This window comes from Tamandua tetradactyla, chromosome 12 (genome assembly GCF_023851605.1).
Source record: "Tamandua tetradactyla isolate mTamTet1 chromosome 12, mTamTet1.pri, whole genome shotgun sequence".
NCBI lineage: Eukaryota > Metazoa > Chordata > Mammalia > Pilosa > Myrmecophagidae > Tamandua > Tamandua tetradactyla.
In genome coordinates, this window is record NC_135338.1 from 10262052 (window position 1) to 10278787 (window position 16736).

At 36.2% G+C, this 16736-nt stretch overlaps 1 protein-coding gene across 13 annotated transcripts in view; it reads right to left on the bottom strand.

Moving 5' to 3' along the window:
* Nucleotides 1-16736, bottom strand: part of KTN1 (kinectin 1) — a 191895-nt gene that overhangs the window by 70937 nt on the left and 104222 nt on the right. For all 13 annotated transcript variants that reach the window (XM_077122550.1, XM_077122551.1, XM_077122562.1 and 10 more), the window contains 7 exons: nt 7177-7343; nt 6673-6741; nt 4915-4952; nt 4319-4409; nt 3771-3839; nt 3230-3267; nt 3005-3086 (listed from right to left, as the gene is read on the bottom strand). In XM_077122550.1, coding sequence (XP_076978665.1) covers nt 3005-3086; nt 3230-3267; nt 3771-3839; nt 4319-4409; nt 4915-4952; nt 6673-6741; nt 7177-7343 — 554 coding nt within the window. The remainder of the gene's footprint in view (nt 1-3004; nt 3087-3229; nt 3268-3770; nt 3840-4318; nt 4410-4914; nt 4953-6672; nt 6742-7176; nt 7344-16736) is intronic.

Here is a 16736-nt window from a genome sequence, read left to right on the forward strand (position 1 = left end):
AAAAAAAAAAGAAATCACACCCTCAGACTGGCTGGCCATGACTAGAGAGAGATGAGCACTACAGCAGCAGCAGCTAAAATAGCAGTCATGGATACGACTACACATTGAAAAATGCAGGACAAAGTTGGAACAAAATATATCCCAAGCCTATCAAAAGAATAAGTAGATTAAAATAATCTAGGTAAAAAGCCTAAGATAAATTAATTATTTATATAAGCCCCCAAATAAACTATGGAAACACTATTTCAGAGTGATTTCACATAAAGAGTAATATTTCTTGTATGATGATGGAGTTGGTTTGCCTTTTCAAAGTCAGCCTGACCTTATTGGAGACAAGTTAGTAGGAGGGCTGCTTTCTCTCAGCTTGGATTACTGCTTTGTCCTAGAAGATGAAGATGGCATTTGTGGTTATGCCCTGGGCACTGTAGATGTGACACCCTTTATTAAAAAATGTAAAATCTCCTGGATTCCCTTCATGCAGGAGAAGTATACCAAGCCAAATGGTGACAAAGAACTCTCTGAGGCTGAGAAAATCATGTTGAGTTTCCACGAAGAACAGGAAGTGTTGTCAGAAACTTTCCTTGCCAACTTCCATTCTTTGATAAAGATGGATATTCACAAAAAAGTAACTGACCCAAGTGTGGCCAAAAGCATGATGGCTTGCCTTCTGTCTTCACTCAAGGCTAATGGCTCCCAGGGGGATTTCTGTGAAGTGAGACCAGATGATAAGAGAATTCTGGAATTTTACAGCAAGTTAGGCTGTTTTGAAATTGCCAAAATGGAAGGATTTCCAAAGGATGTGGTTATACTTGGTCGGAGCCTGTGACATTGGTTGGTCTTGTTAACTGTTCGAAAGTCTCTTAACTCCACCTGGTGGGTGGTGGTTGGGGTCTTCATACAGTTCAGCCTCTGGAGTGGTAACAAAATCAGCCAATTGGATTGGAAACAAAGAAGACTGTGTAAAACTCACCCATCATGCATTCAGATTACTCACTGGTTGGAAGAAGATAGATAGCATTGCCACAAATCCTGTATGACACAGATGTGGGCCTCTTTTTGGGTCTGTGTTAGGTATCAAGGTCTCTTACATGGGCTTATAGAGAGGATGTCTTCAATAAATGTAGTCAGCAGTGTTCTGCATCCAGTGTGATTGCATTTCTCACCCAAGAGTAATCAAAATCACTTCTGTTATACTCCTTGGTTTATTGATTGAAAGGTCTCACATTCTTTGTGGACATGGCAGTGATCAGAAAGATTTAGAGTTTCAGAAGCTTGAGGAAGAAAACCTCCAAGGAATGGTTGTGGCATTTAGTTTAAGCTAAGTAAACGATTTCAGTTTTGGGCAATATTCTTGCTTTATGTTAAGCTATGGCCAGTTGTCTCCTGTAGTGACCATTGGTTCAGGCATGATGTGCTTTGTAGGGACAAATGTGCAGTTGCTGGTGGCAAAAGCCTCAAAATGGCAAACTTGTAAATTTGCTTGTATATAAATTAAGTGTAACCCGATTATCTTTTGTGTTTACTGTTTTATTAAAAAAAAGTTTTCCTTTTCAAAGTGGGAGTGTTGGTTAAGGATGGCACTTTGAATAATGTAAATCATAGTAGAAGGTGAATTTTCTTTCATTTTGTCTGTGGGTTTTTTCTTTCTGTTTCTTTTTTTTTTTTTTTTTTTAAACATTGTTTTTAAAGTGCCTCCCACCTAGGGCTAGTCTGTGACCACTTTGGGTACCAGAGCCTCATTTCTGTAACTAAGACTCAGTCTGTTACAATGTGCAGTCACTTCTGGAAATTAACCTCAATAGCAGGTCAGCATGTGAAATGTCAGATTTGATAGAGCTGTCAGTTTGATAGAACTGATTGTCCCATTTGCACTTCACTCAGTTGTCCTTTAATTTCAAGACCTTTTTGCTCTGGGCTTTATTAAATCAGAGTCTTTAATTCTTGCATGTTTGTATCTAATTTTTAAAAGCAGCAAAGAATGAACACACTTTAACCAACGATTTATGATTACCTGTTTTCCCCCTTTAACCACAGATTCTGAAAGCTTCATGTATTTTGATTCAGATTTCGTGTTTTTAAGGGGTTTGAGCATGAGGATGGCAGGTGATTTCTGCAGGATTCATTTTTTTCATCATGACTGGCTGACTTTTCCCTAGTTTCATAACAGTATTTTGTTATCTTGTTTCCTGCAGTTTTGTGTCAGCTGTTGAGTGAAGGAGGTGTGGGGTAAGAAGATGAAAACTTGACTTTTTTTTTACTTCTGGAACTCAATATGTGTGGGCTGTGAGAGAACCTTAAAACTTTGTACCTAGTGGTACCTAGTGATTTCCAACCAGGGCCTGAGTGTGCACTGAATGGCTGAGAATAGGTGAGAGTAAAAGGAGGCCTTTGCATTTTCAACTATAGAAACTTTTAACTAATAGAGAAGGATAACGTTATGTTGGAAAGCTGGAACCAGTTTGCATTTTTGAGGACTGGGATGAAGGGAAAATCTCTACTAGGTATTGTTAAAACAGCTAACTCAGTTTTCTCTGAGAGCATCTCATATACGAGTGGACGGTTCTGCCATCTTGCCCTGGAGAATTTCAGGGTCAACCTCCTATGGAATCAGGATATTTTAGCAACTTTGCTTGTGGCTTTATATTGGCTTTTAATAATCACTTTGGTCAGAACATTCTGTTCACAGATGCTAACTGTGAAAGAGATGTACAGGCCTATAACTTCATTAGGATCATAAAGTGCTATGCTGACATCTTATATGGTTAAGAATTTTTATTAAGATTGAAATGATGCTGTCATTGATTGTTTAGATTACATCTCAGTTCCTGTAGAAAATGAACTGTAAAACTGTCTGAAGACCATGCAAGAGGCAAAATAAAACATGAAGTGAATGTGGAAAAAAAAAAAAAAGAGTAATATTTCTAGATTTACTTCAGGTGAAAATTACACAAGGTTGTTTTAAGAAAATTATCATACACCAAAGAGTTTATAAGTTTAATCACACCTTAAATTCTTCCATTTTGTTAGATATTTCACATTGTAGCTGCTCTTCAAGCAATCGTATTTTATCATCCTTAACATGAACACTATGAGAAAGAAAACCATCAGTTAAAATACTTCATATTTAGAGCCGACATGCAAAACTATCAGTTATAAAAAGCAATATTTTCTACAACAATTATACTTAAATGTAAATCTATATGACTATCTACAGCAATACTTCAATCACCTTTTTTGCATCTTCTCCAATTCATGTGCAGCAGCTGCCTGTGTTTGGATGAGATGAGAGTTGATATCATTTCTCAAGAAACATTCAAACCGGTTCTTTCACTTATTTTTATACTAAAAGTTACATTTTCATATATTTGGAGTAATGTTTAGCAATCTGTAATACTTTTTGCCATCCAATATTTTTTTTACTCCCACTGATAACTTCTATCCTAATAAAAGTTATATCCTTTTTTTATTAAATGGCAAAAGAAAAAAATCAACAAGATAAACCATTAAGATTTATTTAACTGGCTCTTTTCTAGTAACTCAAAAGTCATCAATTCATTGGAATGAACATTTAATTTCAACATGAAAATGGTAACATCTAGATGGGTTGTGAGAGTCAAACAGTCAAATAGAAGAGACTTTCAGTAGCATACCACACAGCCAAACACAATCATTACATTTAATATCTACGTGAATAAAATTGGGGACTGCAATTTTTAGAATAGGCAAACTGTAAATTCTGAGGTAAATACTCAAAAGCAATAAAGATCTACCTGCTCATTTGCCAAGGCCTGTAATTTCTGCACTTCAGCTTTTAGTAAGAAATTCATATTCTGTATATCCTGGAATAAGAAGGAAGAACAGTATTAGATATTTAATATAAATGACTTTGAGGTTTGCAAACCATCTCTTCTACCTAAGACCTAAACAAAGATTTCAAACTATAATTTCTTAGTTTAATTAGAAAGAGTCATCAATTGCTATTAACATATTTCTCAAATTATTGCATATTATATCATGTAAGAAAAGCACTTGAACTTCTCTTTTTAGAGAGCTAAAGAGGATTCTTTAGAAAAGAGTTTAGGGGCCACGGTGGCTCAGCAGGCAAGAATGCTTGCCTGCCATGCCAGAGGACCCAGGTTCAATTCTCGGTACCTGCCCATGTAAAAAAAAGAAAGAAAAGAGTTTAGAAAAGGAGATGGGCAATTTTCAAATGAGTTTCAGGGTTATTTTCCATTCTCAGACAATCACAGTGACTACTCAGGGTAATTCAATTTCAAGACCTGCAAAATACTGCAGCCATTTTTTAGAATTACTGTACCTTAAGTTCCTCCTCTTTGCTTGCTAAATGATCATGTTCATTTGCTAAAGAATCTTCAGTCTGTTTTATCTGCTTATCCTTTTCTGCAATCCTTTAAAAGGAAATACATTTATAAATCACAAATCAAAGGATTAAAAGGCTTAAACAGGGTTTTTGGCATAACTGTATTTTCCATTTCTCTGGCCCTTTGAAATTTACTAACAATTGTTGTGTGCATTACTACGACTCTTTAAAAACACATAGCTCGATCTAAACTCATGGTCAGAGAGGTTAAGTAATTTACTGACGCTTACAAGGCTGACCAAATTTCAGGTCTTCTGAATTTCAGTGCTCCAAGTCTATGCAAAATTACATCACATCATATTATACAACTTTGTTTTGGGAATACCACATAGCTAGATGTGATATATAAAAACAAAGAATGTTTAATGTACTTAATGTCTCTAGGGATCCAACTCATTGGCCAAAAAAAGAGCTCTGGATTAATTGAGAGTATTTTCTGAGTAAGTCAAGAGTATAAAATTAATCACAGGTATATCTAACAGAGTTAGTGGTGGCTAAATGATCATAAGAGAAGTGTGGAGAGGCATGCTTACACTTTGTGTAATTCTTCTGCTAGAGCTGATGCGGATGTCTAAGAACAAAAAACAGTGTCAGCATAAAAACATTTAAGAAAGTTTAAAATTTTAATAATAATCACAACAATAGAGTAATAGATATTCAGAGAAATTAATGTATATAAAGTCATCACAGTAGTATCTGGCATATGGTGAGTGTCCAAGAAATAATAGCTCTATTCTGAAAGAAGGTTAATCACCAACAGCCAGTATTAAAAACTACCTATTACAAGACATTTCAAATGAAACAAGTTGATACACCTGGAAACTAAATACCTGACAAGCAACAAATGAAAAGGAAAAACAGCCATAAAGCCCATTTTTCATTTCTGTGCTTTTTTTCCTTACCAACAATTTTTAATAATGAAATAACAGACTTCATGATTAAGACAATTAAGAAGTTTGACAATACCTACACTCATCTTTACTTTCTGAAAAGTATTCACAGCATTCTCTAATGATTTAATCCCTTCACATATTTTCTACAACTGTCTCTAGCTGATAATTTAAAATTTCAATCTAATTTGAGTTGATAATTCACATATATATATATATATACACAGTCACTCACACCCACACAAATCCTTTCTTTTATATGAAATAACTCTTTGCTAATTAATCGTAGAATAATTTTACCAAAAAAAGCAATTAAGAAAAAAAAAGTTTCCATTCTCAAAGCTTTGGGAGTTTGAACTAATCTGAACCTTAAAAACAAGTTTATAGGTACTGTTCAGTATCGGTACATTTACTTTTTTAAAATTCGGGAGTTTTTTTGGTCACGTAGAATACTGCCTTTGTCATCATAATGAAATCTGTATTTGTCCCCACCCCCACCCCCCCTTTTTTTTTACTTTAAATCTTTAAATAAAGTGTTTAATACCCCCCCCCCCAAAAAAAACAACAAGTTTATAATGTAAAAGCCAATTTCCGAGTGCATGGGTGGGTCAGTGGTAGAATGCTCGTCTTCCATGTGGAAGACTGGGGTTCAATTTCCGGACCGTGCACCTTTCCCTGGCAAATCTACACATAAAAGTCAATTTCTATTAAGCTAGTATCTTTCACATCTTTCGCAACAAACAACTTTTAGGATTTTAAAACTGAAGAAATGAAATTAAAATTCACAGTATGTATATTATGGCCTCAAGCTAAGTACTTGGAAATTTTTACTCTTTTTCCTTCATATTATTTATGTCCTAGACTTCACAAACACACACAAACACAATGTTTCAGAAGAATAATCGGTGTTACAATACCACCTGCACAACTTTGGAAGCTTTCTACTAAACTGAACTATAAAATTTCAGTTCTCCTTTTGCAAATACAATCTGAAAATTGTAGCAACTTCTTTATACTCTTGGTACTCTTGTATCAAGAGTATAAGAAGTTTCCTTAAGACTAGTCAGTATCTAGTGAACACTTTTAACTGCATAAACCATTATTTCAGACACCATTGGACTAGTTCCTTCCCATTTTGTGACATGATTGTGGACATTTTTCCCCCTTTGGTCAAACCTCTCCAACCTACCTCCTAATTAGTCCCATTGGGATTTTATTCTTAGTGTTTCCCAACAACCACATACTTAATTATCAGAGTGTTTAACATTAGGGATCATCTTTGTAAATTCATTCTCCCAACTACTAGTCTAGTATTGGGCATTCAACAGGCACTCAGATGTTTATTTATTAAAATAGCTAGAAAGCTATTATTAATGACAAGCAATAAGAAAATCCCATTACCTGGGCTGCTATCTGGGAATGGAATTGTTGAATTTGAGCTTTCAAAGCCTCATTCTGCTCCAAAATATCCTTTCACAATTAGCAATCAAAAAGGAAGAAAAAAACATGCTGTTAATAACAATTCTAGCAATGTAAAAAAGGACATGAATCACAGGTAGATGTGTTTATTATCTCTAAAAAGGCTGTCTTAGATTACAAAAGGAATTATATTAAACAGTGATTAGGCATTCTTTTCAGATAGTTAATTTATAAGGCAGAAATTAAGAATGTGTTGTGTTGTTCCTAGTTTAATATGAAGAATCTAAGAGTGGGTGAGCATATCTTCAAACATACTATATTGTGACAGTTTCCATCAATTCTCATCTTTGAGAACTGCTCAAAGAATAATTTACAATCATTTATCAACACTCCAGTCAGGATACAGTAGAGAATACTTTTTCTCTTCTACACACACGTTAAACTAGTGCCCACACTTTTATTACAAAAAAAACGAGAAACAGATACCTGAACTTGCCTTTGTAGAGACTCTTCTTTGTTCACTCTTTTTTGCTCTGATTCCATTAATTGCATTAGTCTTTGCTCCAACTGTTGTTTAGATACCAAGGTATCTGTAAGCTTACTATGTAGGCTCTGTACTTCATTTTCTTTGGCCACAAATTTACCCTGTAAATCTGTAACAAGCATTGCATTTTACAAACATCTCTTTTTTCCTCTAGAAAACCTTCTATGAATGTCATCCTTACTTCCCCTCCTGTATGTCCCACTAAGCCTAAGCTTCCCCTTTATCATAGCACCAGCAACAATGTACTAATCTATCTCCCTTCCCCAAGAATGAGTTTTGATATTAAAGACCGCCTTTTCTCCACATTCAGAAATGCACCCAAGGCTTGGCATGCACTTCATAGTCAATAAATATGTTAACGAAATCATTTAAGGATGATTAAAAACTTATTTCTTGAAAGCATTCTTTATCTTCCCAAATGACCTTAATAAGTTATTTAATGAATTCCTGGTGAATTATCTGAATTCTGCAGCCTAGAAAACAGAGAAAAATGCTGAAGAAGTCTACTATCTGAAGACCGAGAAAAGTCCTGGTTAAAGATGATAAAGTAAAAACTTTTGTCTGATGGTCTTAGAAATAACTCTCAAATAGCAATAAAAATGAGAAACAGAAACAAACTATCTTCCAAGCAATCAACAAATATACATAACCTCAATAAAAAGATAAAATAAATGGAGGACGATTGCTAATGAGGCAGAGAAGAGGGAGTAGAAAGTTTTCAAAAAACCTTGAAGGTCCAGGAAATAGGAATACCAAGACTTACATCTTTCCCCATAACATAAACAAGTCCAAAACAAAAAAAAAAAGAAGGCAAAAGGAACTCCAAGGATTGAAGAGATAATCTTAATTTTTAGCTCTATGCTATATTTTTATATTTATACATTTATAGTAACATGTTTTAAGAAAGGTGAGATGTTACTTTCATCACAAGATGCTAAAATAGAACATAACTCAAGAAAGAACTCTTGAAAATTGAAACATATTCATCATATGGGGGATTAGATCTCAGAAAAACATAAAACTCAGAAAAATACAGTAAGAAATGCCTTGTAAGAAATTCTATGGGAAAAATTATCTGCCATCTAGAACTCTACATCAAGTCAAATCAATCAAGCATGAGGTTAGGATAAAGAAACTTTTAGATATACAAAACCTCAACAAATGTATTTCAAGGCATAGTTCCATGAAGCTACTGAGATACCCTCTATTAAATGAAGGAGGAAAGCAAGAAATGCAATGGTGACAGAGAATCGAGAAAATAGAGTAGAGTGACAAAGGCAAGTCTCAGAAAGACAGCTCTGGAGTCAAACTAGAAAGCATTAAGTACAGGAGCAAGAAGATTAAAGATTCCATGAGAGATATCAAAGGAAAAATCAACACTGATAAATTCTCTAGTTTCTAAAATATTGAAAGCCTAAGGGGGATGGTGAGGGGAGAGCTTAACTATGGATAAAACCTGAAACAAACATACAATAAGCAAAAGATAAAACAAGTGAAAAGATAAAGCAATAGAAAGTATTGTGGGAGATGGCAAAGTAGGGAGCTTCAGAACTCAGTCCTTCCACGAGAATAACTATAAAACAGGCAGAAACTGTCTCAAACAACTATTTTGAAGATGCAGAGGCCAGAACACTGTACACCACCCAGGGAACAGCAAGAGGAAGAGACTGATAAATAATGGTAAAGACGAGTAAATTGCTCTCTGCCCATTACTTTTGGGAGGTCTATCCCCACTCCAGAGGCAGGCCATACTGGGGGTCCAGACTTTGACTAGCTCACAAGTGACACAAAGGGACATAAAAATAATATTCCCCAAGACCAGGCTGGGCACAACTGATCGCTGATCAAGGCTTTTGATTACTGACTTCAAATCACTATGGGCTAGGCTCTGAAAGAGCCCTCTGTTCTAACTTGTTGCAGACAAAAAAGGTGGTAGAAGAGACTCGAAGACAACATTCTTCCTCCGGGGTTCAGGAGATACTTAGTTGAACAGCAATATTTGCAAGGCAGGTCAAGAAAGCTCACCGTTAGGGAGGCATGGAAGAAGCTCCCGGTGTCCTTCCCAATATCCTCCCAGGTCACTTTGGAGCTCACCTGTGCCCTCTTTGTGGGTCCGTGGCCCTGTTTCAATGCCAAATACTGACTTTGGAAAATTCTCTCCAGCATTCCCTACCTGCCAGAATTTGCCCTCCAGCCAAATGCAGCTTGAGACACCAAAAGTAAAAACCATAGAGGCAGGCACTCTGGGGCCAAGGCCTGACAGCTTTAAGCACCAACAAGAGGGAGATCTGCCTCCTGGGGAACAGAAGGGTCATTCAATCTCTGGTAAACAGGGGATACACAACCAACAAGCACAAGCTCAGGAAAAGACTCAGGGCTAGAAACAGACAGGGAGGACCCTGTACACTACGTTTGAATAGAGCTGACCTTCCTGATAAGAAAATCTATCTTATTACCAAGGGGTTATAAAACCAAGGAAAAGACCTCTCAGGGAAAACTTCCAGAGTTAGCATTTTCAAATATTAAAATGTACAGTCTACAGTAAAAGAGAACAAGACAAAGAAAAAGAAAATGACGGTCCAGCCACACAAAGAGGATAAAAAATGCAGAAAACACTTAAAAAGACCAAAGACTTTGGTGTGCAAACCAAAGACTTTTTTAAAAACTGTCTTAAAAATACTCAAGGAGATAAGGGCACATACAAAGAAAGAATTAAAGGATATCAGGAAAACACTAAGTGAGTCATCTGAGAATCTTAGTAAAGAGAAAGAAATTTTAAGAAGGCATAAAACAGAACTACTGGAGTTGAAGAAAACAATAACTGAAATGAAAAATTCCTAGGAGGGTTACAAGATGAGACTGGAGCTGGCAGAAAAAAAGAAAGACACTTGAAATGAGCCAGGCTTAGGAGCAGAAAGAAAAAAATAATTATAAAATACAAAAATAGCCTAAGACACCTCTGTGACATCATCAGACATGCCAACATACTCATTATAGTCGTCTCAGAAGGAGAAGGAAGAGAAAGAAACAGGACTATTCAAAGAAAAAATGACAGAGAACTTCCCAAAACTTAGCAAAAGACATGAATATGCACATGCAAGAAGCCCAGAGAACGCCAAACAGGATAAGCAGGAAGAAAAATATATCCTTCATATACTGATAACACTATGAAATGCAAAAGACAAGAAGAGCGTTCTGAAAACTGGAAGAGAAAAGCAAGATGTTACTTAAATGGAATCCCAATTAGATTGAGTTTAAATTTCTCAACAGAACTATGAGACAAGATGACAGGGTGTTGAAATACTTAAATGTATTGCAAGAAAACAACTGTCAACCAAAAATTTTATATTCAGTGAGACTGTCTTTCAAAACTGGAGATATTAAGACATTCTCAGATAAACAAAAGCCAAGAGAGTCTGTCAGCACTAGACCTGCCTGACAAGCAATATAAAGAGCTCTTCAGATTAAAAGTTAAGGACACTAGACAGTGGTTCAAAACACCATAAAGAAATAAAGGCCAGCAGTAAAGGTAGCCATTTGGGAAATTATAAATGGCAGTACTCTTATATTGCATTTCTTGGCATATAATTTCACTTTTTAGTTTCTACAAGGGTTACAATACAAATGCATTAATGTTTTAATTACTTAAAACATAAATAAAAATTTTTTTAAAAACTAGAACAGTTACAAGTGATAAAGACAGTTATTATATACTAATAAAGGGGTCAATTCAAAAGGAGATGTAACAATTATAAATATATATGCATCAAACAGTAGACCTCAAAATACAGGAAGCAAATACTGACAGATTCGAATGGAGAAACTGATGGTTCTACATTAACAGGAGACTATAATACATGATTCTCAATAAATGGATAGACCATCTAGCCAAAAGAACTCATAGGAAATACAAATTTGAATGATACTCTAAACCTGGTAGAACTAACAGACATACATACAAGACTTCACCCAAAGCAGGAAAATACACTCTTTTCGCACGTGCACATGGATCATTCTCAAGGACAGACCATTTCTTAGGTCACCAAAAAATTGAAAGTGTTCAAAAATATTGAAATCATACAATGTATATGCTCCAACCACAATGTAATAAAGCCAGAAATAAGTAAGAGGAAGAAATGAAAAATTCAAGTATAAGCAAGTTAGTTCTTGTCATAAGGCTGATCAAAAAAATGGAGAGGATACGAAAAATTAAAATCAGAAATGAAAAGGGAATATTACTACTGAGCCCCCTGAAATTAAAAGAACAACATGAAAGGATACCATGAACAACTGTATGCCAATAAATTAGATAATGAAATGGACAAATTCTTAGAAACACATAAACTACCTACACAGACTCACAAAGAAATAGAAGATCTCAACAAACCAATTACTAGTATAGATTGAATCAGTAATCAAAACTTCCCAACAAAGAAAAGCCAAGGACCAGATGATTTCACAGGGAATTTATCAAACATTCTAAGACTTAATTTTTACTCTAATTCTGCTCAAACCTTCCCCAAAAATTGAAGAAAATACTACCGAATTCATTCCATGAGGCCAACATCACTCTCATAACCAAAGCCAGGTAAAAATATTACAAGAACACGAATATCTCTTATGAATACAGATGCAAAAATTCTCCACAAAATAGTAGCAAATTGATCAATACACATCAAAGAATTATATACCATGGGCAAGTAGCATTTACACAAGGTATGATTTTAAGGATGGTTCAACATAGAAAATCAATTAATGCAGTATACCACATAAAAAGGAGGAAAAAAAAGAACTACATGTCAATCTCAATGGATGCATAAAAGCCATCTGGCAAAATCCAGCATCCCTTCTATATGAAAACAGTTAGAAAACTAGGCAGAGAAGGAAATTTCCTCAGCATGATAAAAAGTGTCTGAAAGAGGGAGGGGCCAAGATGACGGCTTAGCAAGGTGCGCGTTTTAGTTCGTCCTCCAGAACTACTAAATAACCAGAAACAGTACAGGAAAACTCCCGGAGCCACGACAGTGACCGGACACACACCGTACCCCAGTCTGGACCACCTGGACCAGCTGCAAGTCCCCCCAGAACCGTGAGTTCCCCAAGCTGCAGCAGCCAGCGCCCGGCACCCCTCCCCCACAGGCAGCTTCCCAGAGGGATAGGAAAGACAGTCTAAAAGTAGCAGGGACTGAGTCCAACCAAACACCAATTGTGGCACTGATTAACAAATTCTGACTATTAAAAATAGGCTCCCAATCAGGCGAAGCTCGTCAAGGCGGAGGTCGCTTATTGGGCTAACCAAAAAAACAGGAAAAGGGATGAAACGGAAGTTTTTGTGGCTGTCTCTAAGGAGGCTTGGCTGGCTCTGGATTCAGCGGCAGGACTACTGGGGCTGCAAGTGCCCCAGGCATAGGCAGAAACAGACTGCTTTCAGGGGTATCTCCCGCCTGTGCCCTCCCCAGGGGAGGGGTGAAGCCCAACTCAGGTGAAATCCCTCCCTCAAGGAATTCGAAACCGAGGGCTCGGTAATTTAAAGCCATTAAAACCAGCCTACAACCTCTCCTCTGTCTCCACCATGCCTCTAGTCAGGAGAGCCTTCCAAACTTAAAGGTGCCACAACATCTTCTGGAGGTGGGACCCGCAGGCAAACGAGCGCCACATAGTGGGCAGGATAAGAAAACAGAACCCAGAGACTTCAAAGGAAAGTCTTTTAACCTGCTGGGTCTCACCCTCAGGGAAAATTGATGCAGGTGACTCGTTTCCCCTGATAGGAGCCCAGTTTAGTCTGAGAAAACCTGGCTGGAGTCTATATTACCGATGTAGACCCTCCTAAGGATGGGAAGGGAAAAGGCACCTTACAAGTAGGGCAAGAAACAAGAAAACTACAACTGAAAAATTATCCTCTGGTAAACAAAACCTAAGCTACAGGTCCAGAAAAAGCTGAACTGAAAGTCAAAGAACAGACAGACAACAAATTCATCCAGTAAGAAAACCCTACGTAAGAGAAATGAAAGCAATCTCCAGAATAAACTAATTAAGGTAATTAAATGCCTAGACACCAGCAAAAAATAACAAATCACAACAGGAAAATTGAAGATATGCCCCAGTCAAAAGGAACAAACCAATAGTTCAAATGAGATACAGGAACTGAAAAAATTAATTCAGACTATACGAACAGACATGAAAAACCTCATCAAAAACCAATTCAACGAATTGAGGGAGGATATGAAGAAGGCAAGGAATGAACAAAAAGAAGAAATGGAAAGCCTGAAAAAACAAATCACAGAACTTATGGGAATAAAAGGTACAGTAGAAGAGATGAAAAAAAACAACGGCAACCTACAATGGTAGATTTCAAGAGACAGAGGTTAGGATTAGTGAACTGGAGGATGGAACATCTGAAATCCAAAAAGAAACAGAAAATATAGGGAAAAGAATGGAAAAATAGGAGCAGGGACTCAGGGAACCAAATGATAATATGAAGCGCACAAATATACATGTTGTGGGTGTCCCGGAAGAAGAGAAGGGAAAAGGAGGAGAAAAACTAATGGAAGAAATTATCACTGAAAATTTCCCAACTCTTATAAACACCTAAAATTACAGATCCAAGAAGTACAGCGCACCCCAAAGAGAATAGATCCAAATAGACATTCTCCAAGACACTTACTAGTGAGAATGTCAGAGGTGAAAGAGAAAGAGAGGATCTTGAAAGCAGCAACAGAGAAGCAATCCATCACATACAAGGGAAACCCAATAAGACTATTTGTAGATTTCTCAGCAGAAACCATGGAGGTGAGAAGACAGTGGGATGATATATTTAAATTACTAAAAGAGAAAAACTGCCAACCAAGAATTCTATACCCAGCAAAATTGTCCTTCAAAAACGAGGGAGAAATTAAAACATTTTCAGACAAAAAAATCACTAAGAGAATTTGTGACCAAGAGACCAGCTCTGCAAGAAATACTAAAGGGAGCACTAGAGACAGATATGAAAACACAAAAGAAAGAGGTGTGGAGAAGAGTGTAGAAAGAAGGAAAATTAGATATGACATATAAAATCCAAAAGGCAAAATGGTAGAAGAAAGTACTACCCATACAGTATTAACACTAAATGTTAATGGATTGAACTTCCCAATCAAAAGACACAGACTGGCAGAATGGATTAAAAAACAGGATCCTTCTATATGCTGTCTAAAGGAAACACATCTTAGACCCAAAGGTAAACATAGGTTGAAAGTAAAAGGTTGGGAAAAGATATTTCATGCAAATAACAACCAGAAAAGAGGAGGAGTAGCTAAACTAATATCCAACAAATTAGACTTCACACTGTAAAACAGTTAAAAGAGACAAAGAAGGATACTATGTACTAATAAAAGGAACAATTCAACATGAAGACAAAACAATCAGAAATATTTATACACCAAATCAGAATGCCCCAAAATACGTGAGGCAAACACTGCAAACACTGAAAAGGGAAATAGACACATCTACCATAAGAGTTGGAGACTTCAATTCCTCACTCTCATCAATGGACAGAACGTCTAGGCAGAGAAGCAATAAAGAAAACAGAGAATTTGATTATAATAAATGAGCTAGACTTAACAGAGATTTATAGGACATTACACTCCACAAGAGCAGGATACACATTTTTATCAAGTGCTCATGGATCATTGTCAAAAACAGACCATATGCTGGGTCACAAAGCAAGTCTCAACAAATTTAAAAAGATTGAAATCATACACAACACTTTCTCAGATCATAAAGGAATGAAGTTGAAAACAATAATAGGCAGAGTGCCAGAAAATTCACAAATACGTGGAGGCTCAACAACACACTCTTAAACTAGTGGGTCAAGGAAGAAATTGCAAGAGAAATTAGTAACTACCTCGAGGTGAATGAAAATGAAAACACAATATATCAAAGCTTATGGGATGCAGCAAAGGCAGTGCAAAGAGGGAAATTTATTGCCCTAAATGCCTATATCAATAAAGAAGAAAGGGCAAAAATACAGGAACTAACTGTTCACTTGGAAGAACTGGAGAAAGAACAGCAAACTAACCCCAAAGCAAGCAAAAGGAAAGAAATAACAAAGATTAGAGCAGAAATAAATGAAATTGAGAACATGAAAACAATAGAGAAAAACAAAAAGACCAGAAGTTGGTTCTATGAGAAAATCAACAAGATTGATGGGCCCTTAGCAAGACTGACAAAAAGAAGAAGAGAGAGGACGCAAATAAATAAGATCAGAAATGGAAGAGGAGACATAACCACTGACCCCACAGAAATAAAGCAGGTAATAACAGGATACTATGAACAACTTTATGCTAAGAAATACAACAATGTAGATGAAATGGACAACTTCCTAGAAAGGCATGAACAACCAACTTTGACTCAAGAAGAAATAGATGACCTCAACAAACCAATCACAAGTAAAGAAATTGAATCAGTCATTAAAAAGCTTCCCAAAAACAAAAGTCCAGGACCAGACGGCTTCACATGTGAATTCTACCAATCATTCCAGAAAGAATTAGTACCAACTCTCCTCAAACTCTTCAAAAAAATTGAAGTGGAGGGAAAGCTACCTAATTCATTCTATGAAGCCAACATCACCCTCATACCAAAACCAGGCAAAGATATTACAAAAAAAGAAAACTACAGACCAATCTCTATAATGAATATAGATGCAAAAATCCTGAACAAAATTCTCGCAAATCGAATCCAGCAACACATTAAAAGAATTATACATCATGACCAAGTAGGATTCATCCCAGGTATACAAGGATGGTTCAACATAAGAAAATCAATTAATGTAATACACCATATCAACAAATCAAAGCAGAAAAATCACATGATCATCTCAATTGATGCAGAGAAGGCATTTGACAAGATTCAACGTCCTTTCCTGTTGAAAACACTTCAAAGGATAGGAATACAGGGGAACTTCCTTAAAATGATAAAGAGAATATATGAAAAACCCACAGCTAATATCATCCTCAATGGGGAGAAACTGAAAACCTTCCCCTTAAGATCAGGAACAAGACAAGGATGTCCACTATCACCCCTATTATTCAACATTGTGTTGGAAGTTCTAGCCAGAGCAATTAGACAAGAAAAAGAAATACAAGGCATCAAAATTGGAAAGGAAGAAGTAAAACTATCACTGTTTGCAGATGATATGATACTATATGTCGAAAACCCTGAAAAATCCACAGCAAAACTACTAGAGCTAATAAATGAGTACAGCTAAGTGGCAGGTTACAAGATCAACATTCAAAAATCTGTAGTGTTTCTATACACTGCTAATGAACAATCTGAGGGGAAAATCAAGAAACGAATTCCATTTACAATTGCAACTAAAAGAATAAAATACTTAGGAATAAATTTAACTGAGGAGACAAAAGACCTATACAAAGAAAACTACAAGAAACTGTTAAAAGAAATCACAGAAGACTTAAATATATGGAAAGGCATACTGTGCTCATGGATTGGAAGACTAAAACTAGTT